The following is a 27,845-nucleotide window of genomic DNA, read 5'->3' as shown; positions in this document are numbered from 1 at the left end:
GGTGTATCGGCACAGGTGGCAGCAGGGAGGGCAGTGCTAGTTCTTCTATTAACAAACTCGTCAGACTGTCCGGATGGCGGTGCCATAGTTTGACTAATGTGCTCACAAATAAGGGGACCGCTCTGTCACTAGACCATGGGCTCACACAATCCGAGAACATCTCGGAAGTAAACAACAATTTCTCCTAACACTTCCGCATCTAACAGTGTTGCCAGATTGTGCAGATGGCCGGACTTAGAGTTGTCAGGGGCGGTTAGTTTTATTGGCCACGTTAAGTGAACGACTCGGACTTAGTCTCTGTGGCGGTCGGCCGGCGGTCAGTTTTTACGTCTAAGACTGTACACTTGAGATATTTCGTTTCCCATGAAATGGTGGCCGGCGATGCTGTGGCGTCTTCGAAGCGCGAGCTTCGTTAGTGCAAGATATCTCAGCACAGCTGAGCGAACGTTTTCTTCCTGCTGCTAGTCTAGTGGACAATGGCAATGCTGTAGAACAATTTTGACAACTATGTGACCATCGATTTATGTTTGTGAGTGGCTCATAATTATGTTAGTAAATTCACTCGATATTTTTATGTCCTTTAAATTACATTTGCTACATGATTCGCATTGAAGACGTAGAAAATGTATGTTATTTGGTCCAGGAAGCATGTTCCAACAGAAACTGATGCTTACATTGACATTTATGTTGCGAATTAGTCGTCTTATCCATCACATGGGTAACGAGGATGCTCCGTTTTGCTAAAGTTGTTTCATAGCTAACAAGGGAACCTCCCCATCGCACCCTCCTCAGATTTAGTTATAAGTTGGCACAGTGGATAGGCCTTGAAAAACTGAACACAGATCATTTGAGAAAACAGGAAGAAGTTGTGTGGACTTATGAAAAAAATAATCAAACTAAACAAACTGAGTAGTCCATGCGCATGATAAGCAACATCAAGGATAGCTTGAACTCGGGAGCGCAGTGGTCGCGTGGTTAGCGTGAGGAGATGCAGAAAGAGAGGTCCTTGGTACAAGTCTTCTCTCGGGTGAGTTGTTTGATTTTTTTATTTTCAGACAATCATCACCACACGTACTGTTTATCAACAAATGTAGGAAATAATCATACAAATGTTCGACAATCGTTCGATGCCTTAAGGAACTTTCCGATGCCTTACAGTTCGGAAAATATTCATTGACATTGTTATTGAAGTCACGAGCTATTTTTGCTGGATTCATATTGCCCACGCAATGCATCTCACGTATTTAATACACTCTCGTCCAAAGTAGCGAACAGTCAACTGCCAGCCAGGGAGCCTCGTTAGCAGGAATATTCTCTCTTCCGTGCGCTGTACTCGACTGACGTTGTGTGTTTCGATGTTTGTTTAGGTGTCGCGTCATCATACTACGGCGCAGTTACCTCGCATCGGACAGACGGACGGACAGATAATAATTGTCTGAAAATAAAAAATTAAACTTTTCACTCGAGGGAAGATTAGAATGAAGGACCTCTCGTTCCACAGCTGTTCACGCTAACCACGGGATCACGGCGCTCCTGAGCTCACCCTATCCTTGATGTTGCCTATCTTGCGCATGGACTACTCAGTTTGTATATTTTGCTTATATTTTTCATAGTTCCACACAACTTCTTCCTGTTTTCTCGATTGATCTGTGTTCAGTTTTTCATGGCCTATCCACTGTGTCAACTTATAACTAAATCTGAGGGCGGTGCGATGGGGATGTTCCCCTGTTAGTGGTATTGTGTGTTAGTGACGTTGCCAGTTTACATACTGTGCATGTAACACACAATAAATGCGTTGGATGCCTCCTGTGATCAGTTTACTTGAAAAACGTTTGTTGTCATCGTAATTTATGTAACTGGCTCTCCGACTTCCAATTTGACAATTTGTGGAAAAATTGTTTACCTTGTTGGTTATAGTTTCAAACATTGTCTGTCTGACAGAAAACGTATTCATGAAGGAGTCTGTAAAAAGCAATTATTCGATATTATAGCAAACTTTTGAATCCACATGATACTTGAATTCTCTTTATTGATTCTGAGAGTTTTGTTATTTCTCTTGTTATTTACTGTCTCAATGTCATCCGTGAAAATAAAATTAAAGGCAGTTAGATTAGGTTCCTGATCTATAAACTGTGATTTAATATTCTGCGCTGCTAAATAAATTTTGAAGGTTGTATTCTTTACGTAAAACAGAGTATCGGTGTCAGTCCTAGGATTGACGATAAACTTCAGAAATACAATTACGGAAAAGTGACATATCGATTATGGTTCCTCACCATCAACAATAGTTGTTACCCATAGTTTCATATTTGCTATTTTACCGTCGTTACCCTTTAGAGACCAACCTGATCTTTCCACAATGCCATTTTTGACTTGCTTCTTCTAACTACAGATTTGTTGAAAATATTAACTGTTAAATACGCTTTCCACAAATTAAAAACTTTCAGTTATTCTTCATATCTTGAAACTTACTACCGTTGACTTTCACTGGAGAAAAGATACATAATAATACAATGAAATTAAAGATTAGAATGTCAAAGCATAGTGTGAATGGTTAAAATGAAATGAACTAAAAATCATCTCCTTGTCTAAAAGACGTTATTCTTCCAGAGAACTTCGGCAACTCAAAATTTTTTACACCTCTGATGTTCAGCAACATGTTGACAAATAGCGGGTCTCATGATGCAGCACTGTTTAGCCGTCACAAAATGAAGCCTCAAAAATCAGTCCACATTCCATTTACTGCGTTTCCTTGAAATTATGTAAAATATACGTCTGTAAGTAAAAAAAAAAAAAAAAGATGAAGAAGAAAGAAACAAAGCTTCAAACAGCTGATTGGTGAAGCCTCCTTTGGCTTCCACAACAGCTCGAAGTCTGTTGGCCATTGAGCCCACAACTCGAGCCACATAACTAGGAGATTCAAGTAACTAATTCCAAGCGTCATGAATCACATCAGAAAGCTCTCTGCGAGTCGACGGTGACTGCCCTTTTCTTATATTACTCTGACCATTTCTGCCCAGATATTCTCAATGGGATTCGTGTCAGCTCCTTTAGGTGGCCATTCCATTACAGTAATATTACTATGGTCGTCGACCCGCCTCTTAACCACACGTGCCATATGAATAGGCGAGCGATCTTGTTGGAACGTGATCTGATCATCGCCAAATCTTGTTGCCACAGCAGGCAACATCACGTTCTCCAGAATTGATATGTAATTGCGCGCATCGAATCTTTCTTCCACTCCCCACAGGAGCCCACACCCTTCGGCCGATATCCACGCCCATACCGTTACCGATTACAAATGGCTCTGAGCACTGTGGGGCTTAACATCTGTGGTCATCAGTCCCCTAGAACGTAGAACTACTTAAACCTAACTAACCTAAGGACATCACACACATCCATGCCCGAGGCAGGATTCGAACCTGCGACCGTAGCGGTCACGCGGTTCCAGACTGAAGCGCCTCGAACCGCACGGCCACACCGGCCGGCACCGACAACCTGCCACTCCTTCGGCAACTGTAAATATATTTTCGATTATACGTAGCACATTTAGGCCGGTAAACAAGTACTTTTCCGGTTGATGCCGTAGAGAAAACTTTTTGGTGCGTGTCAATCACTCGCCTCCAAAACTGGAGAGGTTTGTCGCCATTTTCAGTTGCAAAAGCAAGGCAAGCTTCTCTTTGCGGAACAGTCAATGTCTCTTTCACAGCAGCGCTTCTTGCTCTCAGTCCACCTTCCCTTACACGACGAGTGACGGTCTTACTGCTAACATTGAGACCCAAAGTTTGCTGAATTTGTCGTGCGTTGACAAATGGGTGGTTCTCACTGAAACGGCGTATCTGCTGATCCTGAGCTGCTGTTGTTTAGCGGCGACGGCCATGAGGCCTCCCATTCAGGTTACCACTCTCTTCCTTTCGTCTGATCCACCTGGCTACCGTCGACTTGTGAAGACCTATAGTTCTTGCTATGTCGGCATTTGAAGATCCCTCTGCATGGAGTTCTATTATAGCGCCCTTGTCTGCCTCAGCCAGATGGGCCATTTAGCGTTGACTGAATGATTCGTCGCGGTTAATATTGGCTGCGGAAACAGCGCTGGCAGGAAACAGACTGCCTCCTCCACGATGGCAGCCGCAACGCAGTGGCCAAGTATGTGTAACACGGAAATCGATGGCATAAAAGAGAGATCGCAAGCCCGTACCCGTGTCATTACATAGTGGAGCAACTTAGAATCTCTAATTTTTCTCAGAAGGGACTGGTCCACTCTTGTCATGTCTTCATATTACATGAAATGAAATGTTTACGTTTTGCATATGCGGCAGTTCTGACGCAAGAAACATTTCTGAAATATCTGAGGCAACCTGAAGAACACTTCATGAATTTTATCTGTAGAAGGTTGCCTTATAAGAAGGAAAACGTGTTTATCCCCCCTCACCGTGTTTCCAGGTGGCACAGTTTACTCGGAGGCATACATAATTCTCGCCGGGCGTAAGAAGCGACTCGACGAGCGAGGGGAAGTCGCCAAGTGTCATAGGCTGATTGTCCCGAAACTTTGCTCAGTGAAGGAGAGGACAAAATAAGCGAACATGTGTTTCGGCTTATCTGCAGACACTCGACCGTTTCCGAGAAAACGACGGTCAAAGTTATCAACGCGCTGTTGCTCTAATGTAGATACCTTCTGCAGCCGAGAACGCAATTGAAGCGGTGGCTCAGTGGCTACCGTCATTCCTTCTTAACATTGATTCCCGTGTTCGAGACCATATTGGGTTTTTTAATTATTTTATTTTCCTGCCTCTCTATCAGAATTATCTACGAATGTTTTTTCTAATTTATGTTGAAATAATGTTGTCATTATTCGCCAATTAACTTTATGTGTAATTAATGAATTAAAAAGTAATAAACGAATGAGACAAGCTGATCTAAAATCATCTAGGCTGCCTCATGTATCGTTATAACCAAATATTTTATAAATGTTAATCTACATTCAGATCCGATGATGGCACCTTTAGTGTGTTGAAACCGGTTATCCAGTAAACAATATTTAAGCGATCTTGGCTTCTGAATTATTTCTACAACAGAGTGATCGCCCCACTACGCACTGTGTGTCCCCTTTTTAACTTATTTCTTTACACAGTAAATTAACTGACGAATGACGACAACAGTGTTTCATCATAAATTGGAACAAACATTCGTAGATAATTCAGAGAGTGAGGGGGGAAAAAAGGAAAAACCGGGTTTCGAACTCGCAGCGCAAAGTTCCGAAGTCGTTATGGTAGCCGCAGAGCCACCGCTTCAGTTGAATCCTTACCCGCTAAGAGGTATCTACACTATAGCAACAACGCATTGAACACTTTGACCGTCGTTTTCTCAGAAGCGGTAGAGTGTAAGCTTATTTTGTCCCCTCTTTCAATGAGCGTAGTTTCAGCAAGATCGGGGTGTGACACTTGGCGTGCCCCTCGTAAATTGCGTGCGTTGGGATTCAGTAGACTGAATGCGTCCACTTTCCTCGACTACTCATTGACATGTTTGGAAACTTTCTTTGTTGTAGTGGCACTTTGCATTATGAGGGCTGGTTTTCCTGATAAGGATCTACTTATGGACTTTGCTCCTAATTTACGTTACTGTGTATTAGACCTACTGCAACTACTTAAACCGGAAATGTTTGTTTGTTTGGATACTCCGCTTCTTAGTTACTACATTTCGCTAAAATATTTTCTTTGTTTCAAAACGGCAAGTTAAGATGACCACTGCAACATGGTAAGATCAGTAACAATTTAATACTTTGAAACAGTTATGTGTGGTGTACGAGGAGTGTACTGTGTTGAATGAGGAATACATTAAACACGAAAGCTGCGTCCAATAACAATAATTAACTTTCGGTTACATGACAAAACACAAGTCGAAGCACTGTCAGTTCATCTCAGTACCCAGTAAAACTTAAACTGGAAAGATCGAAAACATACTTTTGTGGGGAAGGCAAACGAATGACTGCGTTTTATTGGCCGCACACTAAGAATACGCAACAGGCCAACTGAAAACACTGCCTACACTACGTTTGTCCGTCCACTGCTATAATATCCTTGACAGACGTGACTGACTGTGCACGCAAGAACGTCCAAGGAACGGTAGCACGCTTTGTAATGTCACGAAATAGGGGAGAGGGGATCCCAGATTTCATAATCGAGTTGGGGTAACATTCATGAAAACATATGCGTTTTTCGTTGCCACGAGATCTTTACACGAAATTTCAATCACCACCATCTGTTCTGAATGCCAAAACATTATTTCCTAGGGAACTTACACAGGAAGAAACCATAGTAATAATGTAATTCAAGGCTCACAAGAAAAGATTTAAGTGGTCCCTTTTCCCGCACACTGTTAATGAGTAGGACGGTAGAGAAATAAGCCGAACCTTCTGCCAGGCACGTAAGTCCGGATTGCAAAGAAATCCTGTTGATGTAGTCATGTAGATGTAACAACGAAATTATGTTTTAATTGCGACATGTGACTTTCACTTGATCTGAACATCGAAGTTGTTTACTGTTTATTTACTTTTTGTTCATTAATTTCAGCCATATACGAACACTTAGGCGCGTTAAATTGATATTGAAATAAAGTGTCATGCATGGACCAATAACAATAAATTCCCACCTACTTGTTATAGTACTGCAGTATCTGCCAGCGTCTTCAGAAGTGGATATCGCACACGACGTTCCTAGGGTGTTTATAAATGGATATTGCAGACGACTTCGAACAAAGTTCGAATGTAGCTTCGTAAAAGTTCCGTGATCAAACGATCGGAGTTGCTGGCGAATACAGTTTATCCTCACAAGACAGTATATATTATCATTATACATGAGGTGAGTCGGGTTTCGCCGGGTGCGGTGGCCGAGCGGTTCCAGGCGCTTCAGTCACGATCCGCACGGCTGCTTCAGTCGCAGGCTGGAATCCTACCTCGGGCATAGATGTCTGTGATGCCCTTAAGCTAGCTAGGTTTAAGTAGTTCTAGGTCTAGGGACTGTGACATAAGCAGTTAGGTCGCATAGTTCTTGAAGCCATTTTTTGACCTTTCGCGTAAATTTTCTTTACATAAACAGTCGTATCTTTAGATTGCGTTGACATAGCTCACTTTTTTACACCACCAAGGGACCGGTTACAGCAAGAAGTGCGATACATTTCCGCTTATTATGTCCACCCGTTCTGAAGGTAAACTGGTTTTAAGGGTTGGGTAGACCGATAGACGGTCAAGAAAGTGAGACTAGTAGGGTTCCGTTTTTACCGGTTTAGGTGACGAAATCCTAACAACGAAAACGGCTACGACAGCTACTGAAGACGAGGGCCGCATAAATAACACCCGCTACTCTTTATTCGAAATGTTCTAGTTGCAGTCGATACATAAGCATATTAATCGTAGCTACGGGTTTCGATCCAAATCACGTTTACAGGAATGCAAATAGAATCCATTTGCCTATACACGTGGTAATTCACATCCCAGTATTAATGCCACCGCGTTTTAGAAGTACGAACGTTCCCATTGCTAGCTAGCTTAAGAAACACTTCGGCTAATGCACGTTTTCTGGCTGTGGCGAGTCTAGTGGAGAATTCGAAACAGTGTAGAATACGTTTGGCAGCTATGTAGCCGTTTATTTCCTGGGGTGGTGCAGAATTATCCTACAAAATTTACTCTCTAATAACAGTAATTTGTTATTTCGACAATCATCCCGAATGATTGTCATATAAGCGGTGACATAGAGGAAGAAAATTCATGTTTTTGAGTCCAGAAAGCTCTATGCAACAGAAACTGCAGATTTTCATTGCGAAATTGCCGGCTTATTCATGTCTGGGGTAATAATAGAGGGCTGTTTGCCTAGGTTGTCTGCTAGCATAGTGAAAGGAAGGTCTGATTTGTTTTCGGTTCTAATCTCTATGGAGACAGGTAGAATATCAGTAAAGCAATTTTAAGAAATTCTCGCGCCCCCAATACGTTTTATCGCTACCTTTATTCTGTACTGGCGCTCTGTGGATGTCAATCTGACACTCTTGTAGAATTTCATACATGATACTGCCTCCTTTTTCCGCTTCTGTCAATAATGGAATTGACTTAAGTGTGGCACTGAATGATGTTTGAGTGAATTTCGTTATGAATCTTCACGCATTGCTAAATTTGCACAATTTCATGGTAGATCAGCAATGGTAATTCAGTGTGACTGGTCTGAACGTTGACACAGACCGTTTCGCGGCCGAATGCGGATAATATTTTGCTAATTCGTAACGGTCTGGGGTTCTTTGTCTTACTGAAACAGTTATGTTATCTGGATAAACTGAAATTCATTTTTATTCGTCCGTTTCATACAAATTAGCGTTTCTTCTTTCAGTTCTGTCTTATATTTACGTGTTGTATTTAACACACTAATCAGCATTAATATAGTCTTACAAATTATGGAAAACAGTCTATAAAAGTTCAGATAGTTTGTCAATTTCACGCCTGTGCATAGTATGTTGGTAGCACTTCGTCGCCTTGCCTGTTATGCTGTGTAGCAGACTTTAAAGCCGTGCGGATCAGCATAACGAAAAGGCGAGGGGTCTCGCTCGTTTTGTCCACGACTGTACATTTTGTTTAACACTCGTCTCTTCCTATAACTTACTCCAATTTTTCTCATAATTTCGAACATCTTGAATCATTTGACGTTATCGATCGCCCTCCTGATGTGTTATTCGAAGTACCTTTATAATCTTCGACATTATTCTGTAGACAATATTTTGAAAGCTTCCATTCTCTTCGAAACTGCTTACCGTCCATATTTCACTCCAATAGACTACTCTCCAGAGAAATAGCTTCAGAAAGGACTTCGTAACACTTCTTAACGTAGCCCTCACTTTTAGAACTGCGCTTCTTGTTACTCCCAGGGCGCATTTTTTATCCTCACTACTTCGACCATCGTCGGTTTATCTGCCTCCCAAATAGCAGAAATAGCGTACTAATTTTAGTGTCTTATTTCCTAAACTAATTACGTCACTATCACCTGATTTATTTAGACTTCGCAACATTAACCTCTTCGTTCTACTTAATAATCATTTTTTTCTTTTGATTCATCAGTCTTCTGCCAATAACTTCATCTCAGAATAGCACATGCAAACTACGTCCTTAATTATTTGGTGGATGTATTCCAATCTCTGTCTACCCCTACTGTTTTTACCCTCTACAGCTTCCTATAAAAGTTATTTCCTGATGTTGAGCAAATGTCCTATCATCCTGTCCCTTCTTCTTATCAGTGTTTTCCATATATTCCTTTCCTCGCCGATTCTCGGAGAACCACGACACTTGGCGGTAGCACCACGTCTCAGATACTTCGATTCTCTTCTGTTACAGTTTTCCCACAGTCCATGTTTTACTACCATGCAATGCTGTGCTCCAAGCGTACATTCGCAGAAGTTTTTTACTCAATTTAAGGCCTATCTTTGATACTAGTAGACCTCTCTTGGCCAGGAATGACTTTGCTTTTTATGTCCCCCTTAATGCGACCATAGTGAGTTACTTTGCTGCCTAGGTAGCAGAATTCCTTAATTTCATATACTTCATGATCACCAATCCTTATGTTAAATTACTCAGTGTTCTCACTTCTGCTACTTCTCCTTTCTTTCGTCTTTCTTCGAATTACTGTCTGTCCATGGTCTGCACTCAGTGGACTGTTCATTCCATTCAGCAAATCCTGTAGTTTTTCTCCGCTTTCACTGTGGATAGCAATGTCATCTGCGAATCTTGTCACTGAAATCCTTTCACCTTGAATTTTATTCCCACTGTTGTACTTTAGGTCCCGGCTGGGTTCGAGTCCTACTTCGGGCATGGGGGTGTGTGTTTGTCCTTGGGATAATTTTGGTTAAGTAGTGTGTAAACTTAGGGACTGATGACCTTAACAGTTGAGTCCCATAAGATTTCACACACATTTGAACATTTTGTTGTACTTTACTTTTATTTCCGCCATTGCTTCTTCGATGTACAGATAGGCGAAAGACTACATTGCTGTCTTACACCCTTCGCACTCGGTCTTCCACACTTACTGTTCCCTATTGGCCCTTACACATATTGTACATCTTCCTATATAGCTTACGCCTGGTTTTCTCATAATTTCGAACATATTGCACAATCTGACACTTCGAACGCTTTTCTCAGGTCGACAAATGCTATAAATGTGTCTTGGTTTTTCAATAGTCTTGCTTCCATTATCAACCGCAACATCATAATTACCAGTCTAGTGCCCTTAGTTTTCATAAATCCAAACTGATCGTCATCCAGCAGAGCCTCAATTTTCTTTTACATTCTTTGGAATTTTGTGGATGATGTTTTCCCGAAAGTCAAATTGTGCAACGCCGGACTCATACATTCTACTCACCAACATGAATAGACGTTTTGTTGCCACTTCCCCCAATGATGGAATGTTGTCCATCCCTTCTGCCTTTTTTCGATCTTAAGTACTTCAAAGCACTTTTAACTTCTGATTCTAATACAGAATCCTCGATCTCTTCCATTCGACACATGTTTATTCTTGTATCACGTCTTCAGGCAACTTTTCTTGTAAACGGAAATCGAGAAAGGCTTGGTTCGTAGAAATAAGACATGAGTAGGAAACAAACAGTTGGTAATGAGGTACGACAGCTAACAATCAATGAAACAGTAGTGTCAGCAACAAGTCAAGACATGGCTTTCGATGTGAAAGTAACAGAGGCTGTGATAGCAGTTGAAAGTTATTCAGTAACATCAATCAGCGAATCGCCGATTATTGTAATTTACATAAGAGCTTACAGGATAACAGTGGACAGAAAGTACGATGACTGTTTCAGAGCAGCTAATAACGTTTAATTTAGTACGATGTTACTCCAAAAATTCTGTTTCCTGGAGTAAAAAATCTAAAATATCCAACTTTTTTGTGGTTTCAGTAGCTTGTTTTATATTTTCGGGGTTAATCTGCGACAGCAAGGTAACAGCAATTACCTCCCGAAAACCATTAACGAGCAAATTTTCAGAATTTCTTAAAAACTTTCGAGATAAAATCACGATTTGCTTGGACTATTGGAGCGAATCGACAACTGTGCTGACTCCTCACGGACTGTGCTACCTGACTTCACTATTTAGCCCATACTCTCCAGAAAGCGCTTCGAATTACCTTCCATCATATTTGACAGACGTCGTTGGTGCTGACTTGAGCGTACTCTCGATTGTTCCACAGGTGTCCTCTGCCACCAGGTGTGCGATTACTCCCAGGACACAACAAATGCATATTTGGTTAGTTCCACTGCCGCGACGCTATTTCCCTAGCACTCCAGGTGATTGCAGCTCGCAAAACCTCATTTTTCGGCTGTGGCTGTCCCGGGCCGCGACAGAGGAAGGAACGCTACTCGAGCGAAGTCCACTGGCTCTGATCGATTTTAATTGCGATTTCATCTTAAGATAATGTTCACAAGTAAGCTCCGATTGATTGCCAAATTGAAACCACAGTGAACATCAGAAATGTTTTACTTGTAACAATTAGCTACACCTTTCAGCTACTTCTCTACGTAGTCGCCGTTCTGACTTAGACTTTTGTCATAGCGTTGTACCAACTTTTCAATAGCCTCATCACAGAAGGCAGCCGCCAGTGCTTTCCGCCAATTCTCCACGCTGGCCTACACCTCGTTGTCTGTGTCAAAATGTTGTCTTCAAAGACAGCGGTTCATGTGACCAGAGATGAAACTCAGGGGGAGACAATTGCGGACTGTATTGCGGGTAATCTCACATTTCCATTTGAAAACGATGCAGGAGCATCTTCATTGCCCCTGCAGAATGCGGCTGAGAATTGTCTTGAAGAAGAAACAGCACGACAGTTATGTAATGTTAGCTGCATAGCTTCAGGCGAAATTTCTCACCAGGCCCTCGTACTTGGCGGCAGAAACTATTTTCTAGACATCTTTACGCACTCACTGCGAGCTCAGAAATGAGAAGAGCGACGTGATGGTAACTGGGGTTATACTAGAGACACTACCCAACACATCTGTGCAAAGCTTTATGGGATTTTCATAGTCGTTTCCATTTCGCGACCGATCGGAGCTTACTTTCTGAACGCCCCTCGTATTACAGCAGTGCGTGGGATCGATAGCTTTACCGTAAACATTCTTTGATGTGGCTGCAGTTAATGACATTATTGTGAAATGTCCGACTAATATTGCTGATGGAGGAAGCTGTCGCTTATAATAGCCGAGGTGTGCCGGAGATATTGGCGGTGTTATCCGTGAAGGGTGAAACAATATATTTTCGGTCTCCTTCGAAAGATAACCCTCATATGCAGAGGTACTCGTTTCGATTGTTGTGTGCAGGACTGTAGGAGTGAGCAAACGAGAGAATCATGAATGTGTTAAGTGGTATAAGCAACCTTTTGGACAGAAAACACGGCCGGCGGCCGAATGCCGCAATATCTAAGGCCCCGAAGATTGCAACGTAGGATAAATAAACTAAGTCTCCAAGTCCTGCTGTCAGGACAATCTTGAACACTGTAGGCTGCGGCAGTTTCCGGGGGAAGTCTTGTCTTCTGATCGAGGCGCTCTGCTACGTTTGCGCTCGTGGTCAATAAGCAAACAGTAGGTCGTCTGAAAGCAATGATTCGCTTTCGAAACCGGTTGTTGCCTAGATTCTTACAGCATCTTTCGTCTGAATGCTGAAGTCTTTAGTGTAATGCTGCCATAGCTACAATGTATTTCACTTCCTGACAACCGGTGATAACAGTTCCGTCCAATAACATTTTTGTAGAAGATTTCTTGTGAGACCGGTTCACAATGTCGCATGCGTCAGTGGTTTCCGGGGTCAACTTGCTGGCGCCCCATCGCAATTAGTCGAAAGCGTCAACAACAGCTCACTGCTTTGGAAAGTATAAAATGCTTTACTGTTATTGAGTGATGCTCTAGAAAAATATCTACGATTTGCATTTTACTCTCGATGGCAAGGAGGCAGAGACCCATTACACGAATATGCAATACATGAGTACGGCTCAAAATGCATTTTATAGCTTGTGAGCAAATGTGACTACAATAATATGTTTTTTAATGTTAAAAAAAATGACTCTGAGCACTATGGGACTCAACTGCTGAGGTCATTAGTCCCCTAGAACTTAGAACTAGTTAAACCTAACTAACCTAAGGACATCACAAACATCCATGCCCGAGGCAGGATTCGAACCTGCGACCGTAGCGGTCTTGCGGTTCCAGACTGCAGCGCCTTTAACCGCACGGCCACTTCGGCCGGCTTTTAATGTTCTTTTTAGTAATTGATATCTCGTTGTAATCAGGGTTAGAAGTGATGTTTCATGCAATTTTTTCGTCAGAAATCCTTAAGTTTTCGTCAAACCGTGAACTGTGGTACAATGAGTTTTACTGTCGAGGTTTGATTTCTTACGGTTACGACAAACTGTGTGAACACCTTGCAGTTCATGTCCTATAGCAACGCAGGCACACTGCACATTTTGAGGTCCACATACAGATTTATCGAGAACTCAACGCTGTTCGAGAGTGATGTTTAAGGTATTGTGTTAGATTTAAACCAACGAAATTGCCCATTTTTCAAGCTTCGCAGAGCTGAAGCTGTTGCTAACGTCCGTGTCATCAAACAGGACGGTCTAATTGCTATTTCATAGATTTAGCACAGGGGTACTATATTCATTTCATGACTATTCATCTGACATATGGTCTTACGTGGCGTACAAAAGTAATACTTATAGACTTATATGTATATAGTTCTGGCATTACCGGCCATGACCTTCTTCTTCTGTGCGGATGCACACATCTTACCCGAACTCTTACGCGACTTAGTAAGGATGTCTTCCGCGAGTAATGAGTGTGTTGGGTAGGGATACTACGAATGTGGTGTGTGGACATATAATTTGAGAATGTGGGTCTCGAGGGAGGTGTGCGCGAGATAGTCCCTGCTCTGTGCTCTCGGTGGCTCAGATCACCGTCACGGTAGCTCATCGTGTTAGGTCAGAGGGCTGTGTGCTCTCTGTAATAATAAAACTGAGTCAAGGAACCAACGATCAACTTGAAGGGATGTCTTGTGACGTCCGCCCAGACCAAACCCAATGAACTATATCGAACAAAATGAAAAAAAGATGAATAGAGCGTCTGCCCTGTAAGCAGGAGATCCCGGGTTCGGGTCCAGGTGTGGGCGCACATTTTCACCTGTCCCCGTTCATATATATCAACGCCCGTCAGCAGCTCATGATATTAATATATAATTCTAATTTCATATTTATATCGTTGACGGTGGAGTCGATGATCTTCAGAGACGTTTATGTGTAGGGGAAGCTTGGTTTTTACGAAGCAGATGTCCATGACCATTAACACAGCTTACCGAATCGGTTTTGAAAGGAATAATGCACATTGCCTGTAAAACAACATTTTATTAAAAATCACTACTGCTTTCGCGTCACCAGAAGACGCATCCTCAGGTAATTAAGGTTCTTTATTATTTTCAAACACTTGGAGAAAAACAATAGCTACATTTTAAGAGATCAGCTTCAACTTACAAGCAGACATTTCCTGGAAGGCATTACGCCTCTGCTTTTGGCCGAGCAGCCAAGTTCGCAGCTCGTTGCTGGCCTCCGCGTGTTGTTTTCTTTCCTCAAAATTCTATGTTCAGTGATAACATATCTTTTAAATTGTTATTTTACAGCGTACACTTCGTCACCCACAGTTAAGTTGCTTTTTAACATTTTATTAATGAATCACTTTAGACCCTTCTTCATCTTTAGGGCCTTTATTCTGCCTGTAGCATGGTAATTTCTAGGCATATGTCCACTGCTTAGTGTAGCTTCGTTTATTCATTATTTTACTGGGCATTTTAGAACACTCCACCTTCTGCTATATTTGTTCATGCAGTATGGTTTAACAGTACGACCCCTTCCCTTAGCACCATGCTTCACAAGTGAGAATCCACCCCCGCTTTCCATCCCCTCTCCTCTCCAGTGTCTCTCACCAATCAGCATTTGTCTTTCAATACTTGCAGTTTGTCCGTCACAGTGTGTCCTTTTATAGTATACCTTCATGTCAGGGGTCAACGTAATACGTCAAGTATTGGGCCACTTAAACACTGATAATAGTTCGTTAAGGTGTGTTTGCTACGACACCTATGCTTGTTACCGTTTCGTACTCACGCACATGTGCTTCTCAGACGTTTTCGCACATATTGTAAAGACCTTACTATGTCTACCTGAGCCTGCGGGATCTTTATAAGGCATATGACTGTAATGGTACGTTTGTTTTTACCCCCCTCACATATCCCCCTTTAAACATTTAGTGAATATGTTAATTCTAGTACTGAATATGTACTTGTGCAATCACACAGGCAGGTCATTGCAGTTTCTCGAATACACGACGTGCATGATCGCGTCCTACCAGAGGCAAACTAAGACTGGAGCTTTTACTTTTGAGCCAGTCGGTGCATGTCTCCGGCTCTGTACGTAATCGCTGTGAAACGTTAAGTATTATTGACACATCTTCCATGTTACTTTGACGGAGCAACACAACAGCTAGAAATAGAAATTTCAGTGTTTTCCACAGTGTGACACGGCAACAAACTGCTCTGCTTCTGCCTCATTTATTGACCAGGTGTCTGCATGGAAGACGTAGTATCTGACTGCGTCTTCAGTGTGATGTATCAGATTGCGTGATTCGTTAATACAAAACGCTTGTGCCATCCCTAGAGATGTTATTGTCTGTTTATTTTCAGATGGCTACGAGTTTTGCATTACAGGGGGTCAACGCCCACTTTCGTCAATGAGATGTAGACATCCAACACCTTTACGGCCATTAGCTACCTCACGCGTCATTCACTTACTTTTGAAAGACACGAAATAAATGCGATGGCCCTTGCCTTTTTGTGGTGTTCCTATAGAGCCACAAATCCCTACCCATCTGCTTTGTGAAAGTTACATAAGGCAACAGATTTATCCACTATCTGCACAGGAATTTTGTCGAATCGTTTCCTTGGAATTCTGGCGTTATTGTATGCTCATCGTACCGCATTACACTCCCTGTAGATGACCCACAAGAAATCATTTCGGTGGTAGAGCGTTGGACGTCGTCCTCAGTAGACCATGATCATCTCACACACAAAAATTTCTATAAATATGTCCAACGATCTGATAAGAAACCGTGAATATATTGACTGTGTGATTGTTTTGGAAAGTGATTTGACCCACATATGTTCACTGTAGTACAGTTTCAGAATATAAACGAATGAATCGGGGACAAACATTCGAAGTAACGACTGGAACATTCCGATACAGAAATATTACTAGCCAATTTACGTCGCTTTCGGTTTCAACTAAAAGATTCGGATGATAAGGATATTAGGACACCGTCGATGAGAAGCTGCTGTTTTAGCGGCGAAAAGCGCAGTAGCTGTCGTAAAATCATCACGAGAATCAAGATTCGAAAATTTGTTTCTGTAGTTGCTTAGCCGTTACAAATCATAAAATCGTCCGAACAGCTATAAGCGACGTTCTCAGAAATGTTAGGGTAGACCCTCTCGTAACAAAAATTGTGGCAAGGAAACATGCAAACCGTATTGCCGATTGCTATAATGTCAATTAGAACCAGGACAACAATACCGTACACGGACGGTTTCCTCGGAAATGCTGCTCAACAAAGCCGCAGTGGCTATATAAGGAGAGGCGCCGCCCCGGAAATTCAGACCACTTCAGCAGCAGGAGAGGACAACACGGGGCGACGGCAGCTTTCACGGCGAGAACTTCTCACGTAAGTATAGGTAAGTACGTCTCTCCACAGGTGCATCGCATCGGCGAACGCGTGTCTGCGACTCTTCGCCTCTGTGGCTCTTCTCATCTGCGACACTTCTCTGCGACTCTACACACCTGCAGGACAACACGCCGCCTGTGGCTACGCATCTCTCTTCCGCGTCTGGGCCTGCACGTCAGTGACTCCTTCGCATTTGGTGCTACATATGTGACTTTGTGTGTCTAGGATTACACATCTGGAGAAGCTACGTACTCTCTCATCTGCCAGTCAACTCGGCAGGGACAGTACATTGCGCGTCCCCGAGTGTACGCTTCGCATCTGCAAGTTTACGCTCCGCATCCGCGAGTCTACGCATCCGTGACTCTGCTTTGCATCCGCGACTATGCATCCGTGACTGCTTCGTATCCGCGACTACGCATCCATGACTCCGCTTCGCATCTGCTACTCTACGCTACGCGTCGGCCGCAGAACGGAGCAGCATCTCTACCCACCCCACCCACTCTACGCGTCTACCACGCACCGCTGACCTTGAGGACGCCGCCTCTGCATGACATCTCATCGTGGTCCCTCAGTTCCGACCAGGGTTTTCGGGAGGTTTTCCTTGGTTGTAAGGCGAATGCCGGAACTGTTTATCCCCTCCCATCGATTAAGAGATAATGCCTGTAAATAAGAAATTAAGAAATAAATGCTTTAAGCTTAGATGCCTTGTGTTCAATTATTTTTGACCAGCTTATGTTGAGTAATAAATGACATCACCTACTTTGCCTAAGGCAGGAAGCTTCATCTGATTGGCATAGTATGAAAAGAGATCAGTGGACGTCTTTGGCTGATGTACAAAGTTCTAGTAAAAAATACTAAGAAAATCACTCAACAAAAAAGACATGGTTCTAGCAAAAAAGACTAAAAAATAACGTACCAAAAAAGGCTGAAAAATCACAACAAACTGAAAAATCACTTATTCTTTGTACGTTGTTGGTTTAAAAAGAATCACATTAGCTGAAAAAAAAAACTTGTATTTTGTGTGCAAATAAGATACGGTTGGATAGGTTTGCTGCATTGAGACACAACGCTGCTTCGTACTCTGCCACTTTTTTACAATTTATATAGTGAAACATGTCCGGCAGGACATGAAAAAACGTTTGTTGCCTTCAGTGTCCGTTGCGTTTCTTAATGTTCAGACCATAGCAAAGGCTCCCATAAAATTTACTGTGATGATACGTACAGATTCTTATAGAAACCAAACGGACGAACATTTGTGTTTACACTGACATTGGTTCAAAAATGGTTCAAATGACTCTGAGCACTATGCGACTTCACTTCTGAGGTCATCAGTCGCCTACAACTTAGAATGAATTAAACCTAACTAACCTAACGACATCACACATATCCATGCGCGAGGCAGGAATCGAACTTGTGACCGTAGCAGTCGCTCGGCTCCAACTGTAGCACCAAGAACCGCACGGCCACTCGGGCCGGCTCACTTAGATTGTATGGCTGTGTATTCGGAACAGCTTCCCGGGGTGTATGGCTGTGTATTCGGTACCGCTTACCGGGGTGGACTGACAGATTGCAGCGTTCGTAATCTATTTAAGTCGCTTAGAAGAAATCGGATTCTGTCTGTCTAGCTTGTTCAGTCGAATATCGCTGTAATGTCTAGTTATTCTTTACGTTTGGCCGAAGCTCATTTCACAGATTTACGTCAGCGAATGCTGCTGATATTATGTCTCCTCTTAAAAGCACTTACGTCAGCGTGACATGTGAAACACGTTCAGTAGCAATGCGGCAAAATTATTTCACTGTCGTGAATATTGAAACTTGAATGCTCTCAATTACACCTTTGCTCGCATAGTGCTTCGTGAAAAATATGTCACAGTAAGACACGAAAACTATCCGATCTCGAATCGAGATTTAGCTTCATATTAACACCCATTGGTGTTGCAGTCTAACAAGCCCGAGTGTCGAAATGTAGGATTTCCTTACACCACTTTAGAAAAATGTTGAGCTGGCTTAGGAATACCACATCACCTAAATGATGCAAAAGCAAAAACAAGCAAACGAACAAGCAGAGCTTCACTATTCATGAACGGCTGGTGTCACAGCCATCATCTATATTAAGTCGTGAATATGACGATTTGTGACCTCGAGCGATAAATACGGACGTACAGAGGTCTCGTCTGACCGAGATTTATTTAAAATTCAAAGACTAACCTAAAATAAGGTACACTTATGTTATCAGCTTATAACTATTCTTATATTATTCTCTAAAGTGAATTAATCATGCCCAGATTTCTTCAGTTGGGCTTGTTTACTGTTCGGGGGGATTCATTACTATACGTTGATCAGGCTCCTCAGCCATTCCTCAACAAGGAATTGTCTTTTAATTTTGATTCGAATTTTACTGCGGAGAAATAACTACTTTCTGGAAATTGAAAGAACGAGATGATAAATGCAGCTATCCATCTGATGGAGCAACCTTAAAGATGAGATTACCATAACGTTAATGAAACAGTTGCAATTTCGAATATACAAGATTAAACACAAGTGAGATAGTCGTATGTCATACGGTTGCTTGCACATTATGCCACAACTGTATATCAAGTACAAAACATGAGAGACCTCATCACATATTAGATCATTATAGGATTCAATCACTGTATAACTTTACCTCTATTTGTAAGAAAAGTTATTTATGACGCTGCTACCCTTAAGTCAGTGACATTCGGCCGTTTGGGAATATCATTAGATATTTGCATGAGCAGGTCAGTAGCCTCAAAGTTTCGTCATTTTTTTAAAGAAAAATATGTATTTTGATACGTTCCCGTTCACTACGACAGTAAACTAAAATAAATTTTGTGTTCCTAATTGTAAACGTGGAATTCATACTAACTGATCTGCTACACTGTAATACACATGTGAACATTAGGTGTGTCACGTTATTTAATTTCATTTCTAGAAATTCGGTGACAATCCAGTACTCATCTACATCTACATGACTAACCTGCAATTGCACTTTCGGAGGAGAAAGTTGCTGATCGAAATTTCATGAAAAGATCCTGCCGCAACGAAAACCCCTTTCTTTTTATGATATCCTTCCCAGTTCGCGTATCCTATATGACGCTCTCTCCCCTGTGCTGCGGTAATACAAAACAAGCTGCGTTTCTTCCAACTTTTTCTATAACCTCTGTGAACCCTATTTGGTAAGAATCCCATGCATCAGAGCAATATTCTAGCACAGGACGAACATGCATAGTGTAGACAGTCTCTTTAGTGTACCTGTAGCGTCTTCTGAGTGTTCTGCCAATAAAACGTAGTCTTTGGTTTGCTTTCCACACAACATTATCTATGTGATTGTTCCAGCTGAAGTTGTTCGTAATTCTAATTCCTAGCTATTTAGTCGAGTTGGCAGCATTTAGCCTCATGTAATGTACCGTGTAATCGAAATGCAACGGACACCTTTCAGTATTCGCTTGGATGACCTCACTGTTTAGAGTCAAATCCACTTTGAGGTACTGTCTACGACATTATGGATCTGTTTTTGATATTATGATGACTTTACTAGACGGTAAATGAGAGGATCATTTGGAAACAATATAAGAGAGCTGTTCAGATTGGCTCCTAAATTATTTATATAGGTTGGGAGCAGCAGAGGGCCTACAACACTTCATCGGGGAACGCCAGATATCACTTCTGCTTTAGTCGATGGCCTTCCATCAGTTACTACGAACTGTGACTTGTCTGAAAGGAAAACACAAATTCAGCCGCACAATTGAGGCGATACACTATGGGCACACAATCTGATTAGATGTCATTTGCGAGCAACTGATGAACTGGTCACTGAAAATAAGCCATGCAAAGTCACAGAAGACAGCGAGAGTTCTGGCGAAGTTCCGGCCAAACAAAAACCAGATACAGTTACTCGTCGTGACTCCGAAAGAGATCTGTCTCAGGATTCGCTTTCACAACGTCCCGCATCAGGCAGACGACTTGGAAAGAAAAAGTAATCGATTACAAAAGACTTGACCACCACCTCCCCTACTGCACCCATAGATGTGTCACACTGGCAGACAAGCCCGTGAGGCGAACTACGGAAGAGCGGCGACCGCAGGCACCGGGCAGTATGCCGCCTCACACTGAGGCAGCCGCGGTGAAAATGGGTGTTGACAGGGCGGACGATGTACTCTTAGACGGGGACGAAGCCATGTCCATTTCAAGGAACTGTTGCGCCTGGGAACCTTTGCTTTAATATTTGCACTGTAAATGTTGTCAAAAAGCTTAGTGACTATAAGACATTGGCACTTGATAACTTTTTACTGGATAATACGTGTCGCATAGCATTTCTCCAAGAAATAACCTGTGAAGCTCTCGATTTTATCACTGGTTTTATTGATATCGCAAATGCAGACCCAGGAATGGAGACAGCACTGCTATTTCAATTCGGCCAGGTGTTGATGTCAAAGATGTTGAACTCTTGCTGCCGGTCTTTCTGGCCGAGCGGTTATAAGCGCTTCAGTCTGGAACCGCAAGATCGCTACGGTCGCAGGTTCGAATACTGCCTCGGGCATGGATGTGTGTGATGTCCTTAGGTTTCAGTAGTTGTAAGTTCTAGGGGACTGATGACCTCAGATGATAAGTCCCATAGTGCTCAGAGCCATGTGAACCATTTGAACTCTTGCCGATTGGTCTCGGGATTCTTTGCACAGTAACCAACAACGTGTTTGTCAGTGTTTAGGTCAGTTCTAGCGACAGAGTGGCAAAAAAGCACTTTTACAGTAAGGAACTATGTCAACTTTTACACCGCAACTGTGGTATCGATAGCAACGATGCCACGGAATAGTTTCTCAAGTTAGCACTACGAGAGACACAGACGAGAGCGCCCTCTAGCCGGTGCTGTCGAGGTCTACGAGCTCCACGACAGCTTCACCCCACTTGATCAGGTGCAGCCAGCCAGGACACTTCGCTTCAGCATCGCACCTACGTACAAAGATATGTAATCGTTTATCACCTTGTTTCTGCACCAGTAAACCACGGTCTTGCAGTACCGACTTGTATCACCCTTTCCCGTTCCTACACATGCGCCGCCTCCCAGGCGGTATACAGAATTTTGGCGACGAGGATGCCGAATTTCATCTCATATCATTTCCTTTTTTGCTCGGTACGGCTTTAGCTTTTTTGTGATTTCCCAGTGTGACCGTGTGGGTTTATGAGCGTTCCCACCATTCGCTATAAGCCTTTCATTCGTGTAAACCATGGTTTCGCCACAGGAACAGGCTTTGCTGTCCGATCTTATCCGTTTTCAGGCTCAGCAAATGACGCAGCTGCTTGCTGCCATAAATGGACTGGTCACACTACAAACTGCAGCTACTTCGGCGCCTCCGACGCCACCGCCTGTAACGACACCGTCGCCGACGGCGCCGCCATTTCGTGACTTCAATCCTGACGTTGAACGCTGGCCAGAATACATCGCCCAGCTCGAGGCGCACTTCGCAGCTTACAACGTACCAGGTACAGAGCGGCTTGCTTTTTTCATTGCTAACGCGCGTGTTGTGTTGTACCGTGTGCTCGTGAAATTGTTTCCCACCACCCGCCCAAAAACTAAAACATACGACGAAGTGATTGATGCTTTGAACTCCCACTTCCGCGACAGCGTAAATGTAGTAGCTGCACGTCACAAATTATTTCGTCTCCGGCGTGGCCCTACTCAGTCTAATAAATCTTGGTTAGTGGACCTTCAGGGACTAACTTCTGATTGTGATTTTAATTGCTCAAATGGACGCTCATATGCTCATATAATGATTAAAGACGCTACTGCGCAGAATGTGGCGGATCACCGCATCCGCGAACACATACTCAGATTTAAAAACCCGTCTTTGCAGGAAGTCGTGGACATGGTAGACAGAAAAGATACTTTAGACATGGCTACTTCCGCGTTCGACGTGACCCCGGGTGTGTGTACTGTTAGTGCGGCACAACACGTGCCCTCCCGCCCGCTGGCACGGCCAGCCACGCCACGCCTCTCGCGCGCACCTCAACACGTCTCAAACCAGGCACCCACTAAGAAACTGAAATCATGTCCGAACTGCTTTCCTGCCTACCCACGGGACAGTTGCCCATCCCGTCAAGCACAGTGTTACTTTTTTAATAAGAAAGGACATGTCCAGGCTGTGTGCAATAAGAGAAACAATAATTCCGAATTTGTCTCCCATTCGCGTGACTCGCCATCTGCCGACGGACGTTAATGCCCTTTATTCAAAACCTGCTGGTTGACGTGCTTCTATAGCTCGTCGTGTGAATAAAATTTTTTCAGACACTTCCTCTCGCATTCAGCACGATGAGAGGAAACTTTGTGACTTTGAACATTTGTGGACGATCTGTTGGCATGCAGCTGGACACTGGTGCGTCAGTTTCTTTACTGAACAAATCTACGTATGACTTGCTTGGTTCGCCCCCGTTGCGTCGTTCGCATTCCACGCTGACTGCATTTACTGGACAGGAAATCTCAGCACTCGGCGTGTGTAGTTTGCAAGCCACGTATGGTGCAGCGACCCGTACGGTGTCTTTCCACGTGCTCCGCTCTAGTGATGCTACGAACATTTTTGGCATGGACGCATTTCAACTTTTTGGTCTCGCAATTCAGGACAATGTACTTTGCATCAACGCTAGTGACCATGCAGACAGTGTTGCCGCACTATGCGATTATTTTGCTGAACTCTTTTCTGATGTACTTGGTTGTGCCACAGACATTGCAGCGCATGTTGTAATTAAAGACAATGCCATGCCTATTATCTGGCGCGCACGCCCGGTACCGCACGCACTGCGCGACGCCGTAGCTGTTGAGCTTAAGCATTTGCAAGACAGTGGTGTAATTGAACCTGTTTCTGCTTCACCATGGGCTTCGCCTATAGTGTGTGTGTGTGTGTGTGTGTGTGTGTGTGTGTGTGTGAAGAAACCAAACGGTCGTCTCCGTATTTGTGCTGACGTTAAGTCTGCAGTAAATCCCCAGATAGTGGTAACTACGTTTCCCTTACCGCGTCCTGAATACATTTTCGATAAGGTTGGTGCGAGAAAATTCTTTTTCACGATTGACTTGCGGGACGCATACTTCGATTCCGCTGGACGAACAGTCGCAGCGTTATTTTGTGATCAACACCCACCTTGGACTGTTCAAGTTTCGCCGCCTTCCGTTCGGTTGTGCTTCGGCTCCTGCTATTTTTCAGTCTTATTTGCAGCATTTGTGTGCCACTATCCCTGGTTGTGCCAATTATCTGGACGATATAGTTGTATCAGGTCGCACCCCTGACGATCATTTGTAGAATTTGCGTGCCTTGTTTACTGTACTTTTGCAGGCAGAACTAAAGTGTAACAGGGAAAGTGCAATTTTTTTTTCAAACTGAATTCAATATTTAGGACATGTGATTAACGGACAGAGTACCCACCCCTCACCGTCACACATCAGAGCAATTACACTTGCCAGCACCCAGGAACTTGAAACAACTTCGGTCTGTGTTGGGCAAAATCACTTACTATATTCGGTTCATACCAAATGCAGCGCAGATTCCAGCGCCGTCGGCGTACTAACGTTCCTTTTGTTTGGTCTTCGGAATGTGACGCTGCTTTCCACAAGCTCAAATCTGCTTTGTTGAGTGATCCCGGTTTGATTCCTTTCGATCCCTCCAAACTAGTTGTTTTGGCTGTCGATACATCTCCTCACGGCATCGGCGCGGTTCTCTCACACCGCATGAATTCTGTCGATCGCCCGATCGCTTTTGCGTCTAAGTTGCTCAATTCTGCCCAGCAAAACTATTCTCAAATCGAGAAGGAAGCTGTAGTTGTTGTAATGGAGTGACTAAGTTTAATGATTTTTTTATACGGTCGCATGTTCTATTTGGTCACCGACCATAAGCCTTTGACGTCGTTGTTCCAACCGTCAAAGCCAGTTCCAGCCCGTACTGCACAAAAGTTGCAACGTTGGTCTCTGTTTCTGTCCAGCTACAATTACGTAATTTTGTCTCGGCCTACGGCCCAGCATCGCAATGCTGATGCTTTCTCGTCTGCCTATCGGTCCTGACGCAGTGTTTGATTCTTCCGAACTTTCCTGTATGTTTATTGATTCGCAAGATAAGGACTTAGCAGATGGTTTTCCGGTGGATTTTCGTCACATTGCTGCCGCGACAGCCGCCGATGCTTCTTTGCAGATTCTTTTGCAGTATATTCGTACTCAATGCCCTCCATCTGCTACGCAAATTCGTGATCCACTTGGTCGACGTTACTTTACGCAACGTCACAACTTGTCTGTACACAACGGTGTTATCTTGTTACGAACTAACAATGATTAGTCTCGTGTGGTTTACATCGTTCGTTGCAGTCGGAAATCCTCCGATGGCTGCACGTTGGCCATTGAGGTATAGTGCGGACGAAGCAATTAGCACGTCGTCACTTCACTTCGGTCGACATTGATAGACAAATTGAGAATTTGCTTGCTGACTGTCGCTCTTGCGCAGAGCATCAATCTGCTCCCCGCCAGCGCTTTTTTGCGTGGCCAACTCCTACTGCTCCTTGGCAGCGCGTTCATATTGATTTTGCAGGTCCTTTCTAGGCCACCCGCTGGTTGCTAGTTATTGATGCGTACAGCAATTTCCCTTTTGTTGTCCCTATGTCCTCTACTACGTCTGCTTTTTTTCTTTTTTTCTTTTTTTCTTTTTTCTTTTATCTTTTTCTCTTTTCCCTTTTTCTCTTTCTTTTTTCTCTCTTTCTCTTTTTTCTTTCTCTCTCTCTCTCTCTCTCTCTCTCTCTCTCTCTCTCTCTCTCTCTCTCTCTCCATTGAGGGCCTTCCTGAAGTTGTCTCCGACAACGCCCCCCCCCCCCCCCAATTCGTGTCATCAGAGTTTGAAGCGTTCTGTGCTGCTAATGGAATTCACCATCTGACCTCAGCCCTGTTCCACCCCCAGTCGAACGGCGAGGCTGAACGCTTTGTGCGTACGTTTAAGTCGCAGATGAGCAAGTTACACGCCACGCACTCTCGCTAGCGCGCTCTCTGGACTTTCCTTGCTTCCTATCGCTCTCAGCTGCGCGGCACCCGTTCCCCAGCGGAATTGCTACATGGCCGCGCCCATCGGTCGCTCCTGCAGCTATTGCCCCCGCCGCTGCACGCTCCCGCTGCTTCGCATCGTTCTGGCTTGGCGCCGCATTATTTAGTGTTCTACTGCGTTTTCTCTGGCAGGCAGCGCTAGGAGCATTCTTCGCCAGATTGGCTGCGCCTTGTTTGTCATTTCTGGTCCCTTCGGCACTGTCAAGTGACAACGGAACCAGATTCGTTTGTGCCGTCCTCGGTTTTCTGTCGCTGGTTGTTTTCTGGCAGAATTGGAGGCTTCGCGGCTTCCGCCGCCACGGCGCCACCGACGGCGCCTCCGCAGCGGGCGCACCTCCAGTCGTCGCCGCTGCTGGTCCGGTCACCTGCTCCGGACGAACGCCTCCCGACGACGACGACGACGACGACGACGACGCCATCGCCCATGGAGGTCGTTCCTCCGCCTTCTTCTCTTCCGCCTTCTTCTCTTCCGCCTTCTTCTTCTCTTCCGCCTTCTTCTCTTCCGCCTTCTTCTTCTCTTCCGCCTTCTTCTTCTCTTCCGCCTTCTTCTTCTCTTCCGCCTTCTTCTTCTCTTCCGCCTTCTTCTTCTCTTCCGCCTTCTTCTTCTCTTCCGCCTTCTTCTTCTCTTCCGCCTTCATCTTCTCTTCCGCCTTCTTCTTCTCTTCCGCCTTCTTCTTCTCTTCCGCCTTCTTCTTCTCTTCCGCCTTCTTCTTCTCTTCCGCCTTCTTCTTCTCTTCCGCCTTCTTCTCCTCCTCTTCCGCCTTCTTCTCCTCCTCTTCCGCCTTCTTCTCCTCCTCTTCCGCCTTCTTCTCCTCCTCTTCCGCCTTCTTCTCCTCCTCCTCTTCCGCCTTCTTCTCCTCCTCCTCTTCCGCCTTCTTCTCCTCCTCCTCTTCCGCCTTCTTCTCCTCCTCCTCTTCCGCCTTCTTCTCCTCCTCCTCTTCCGCCTTCTTCTCCTCCTCCTCTTCCGCCTTCTTCTCCTCCTCCTCTTCCGCCTTCTTCTCCTCCTCCTCTTCCGCCTTCTTCTCCTCCTCCTCTTCCGCCTTCTTCTCCTCCTCCTCTTCCGCCTTCTTCTCCTCCTCCTCTTCCGCCTTCTTCTCCTCCTCCTCTTCCGCCTTCTTCTCCTCCTCCTCTTCCGCCTTCTTCTCCTCCTCCTCTTCCGCCTTCTTCTCCTCCTCCTCTTCCGCCTTCTTCTCCTCCTCCTCTTCCGCCTTCTTCTCCTCCTCCTCTTCCGCCTTCTTCTCCTCCTCCTCTTCCGCCTTCTTCTCCTCCTCCTCTTCCGCCTTCTTCTCCTCCTCCTCTTCCGCCTTCTTCTCCTCCTCTTCCGCCTTCTTCTCCTCCTCTTCCGCCTTCTCCTCCTCTTCCGCCTTCTTCTTCTCTTCCACCTTCTTCTTCTCTTCCGCCTTCTTCTCCTCCTCTTCCGCCTTCTTCTCCTCCTCTTCCGCCTTCTTCTCCTCCTCTTCCGCCTTCTCCTCCTCCTCCTCTTCCGCCTTCTTCTCCTCCTCCTCTTCCGCCTTCTTCTCCTCCTCCTCTTCCGCCTTCTTCTCCTCCTCCTCTTCCGCCTTCTTCTCCTCCTCCTCTTCCGCCTTCTTCTCCTCCTCCTCTTCCGCCTTCTTCTCCTCCTCCTCTTCCGCCTTCTTCTCCTCCTCCTCTTCCGCCTTCTTCTCCTCCTCCTCTTCCGCCTTCTTCTCCTCCTCCTCTTCCGCCTTCTTCTCCTCCTCCTCTTCCGCCTTCTTCTCCTCCTCCTCTTCCGCCTTCTTCTCCTCCTCCTCTTCCGCCTTCTTCTCCTCCTCCTCTTCCGCCTTCTTCTCCTCCTCCTCTTCCGCCTTCTCCTCCTCCTCTTCCGCCTTCTTCTCCTCCTCCTCTTCCGCCTTCTTCTCCTCCTCCTCTTCCGCCTTCTTCTCCTCCTCTTCCGCCTTCTTCTCCTCCTCTTCCGCCTTCTTCTCCTCCTCTTCCGCCTTCTTCTCCTCCTCTTCCGCCTTCTTCT

The 27,845-nt window shown here is 44.4% G+C and overlaps 1 protein-coding gene across 1 annotated transcript in view; it reads right to left on the bottom strand.

Annotated features, from left to right (window-relative positions):
- LOC126234942 (golgin subfamily A member 6-like protein 22) overlaps window positions 1-27,845 on the bottom strand; it is a 150,913-nt gene that overhangs the window by 66,724 nt on the left and 56,344 nt on the right. Inside the window, exon 4 of the mRNA XM_049943681.1 lies at window positions 26,196-27,735. Within this exon, the coding sequence (XP_049799638.1) occupies window positions 26,196-27,735 (1,540 nt within the window). The remainder of the gene's footprint in view (window positions 1-26,195; window positions 27,736-27,845) is intronic.

Source organism: Schistocerca nitens, chromosome 2 (assembly GCF_023898315.1).
Source record: "Schistocerca nitens isolate TAMUIC-IGC-003100 chromosome 2, iqSchNite1.1, whole genome shotgun sequence".
NCBI classification, from domain to species: Eukaryota; Metazoa; Arthropoda; class Insecta; order Orthoptera; family Acrididae; genus Schistocerca; species Schistocerca nitens.
Note: the sequence above shows the minus strand (reverse complement) of the source record. Positions and strands in the feature narration are given on the sequence as shown.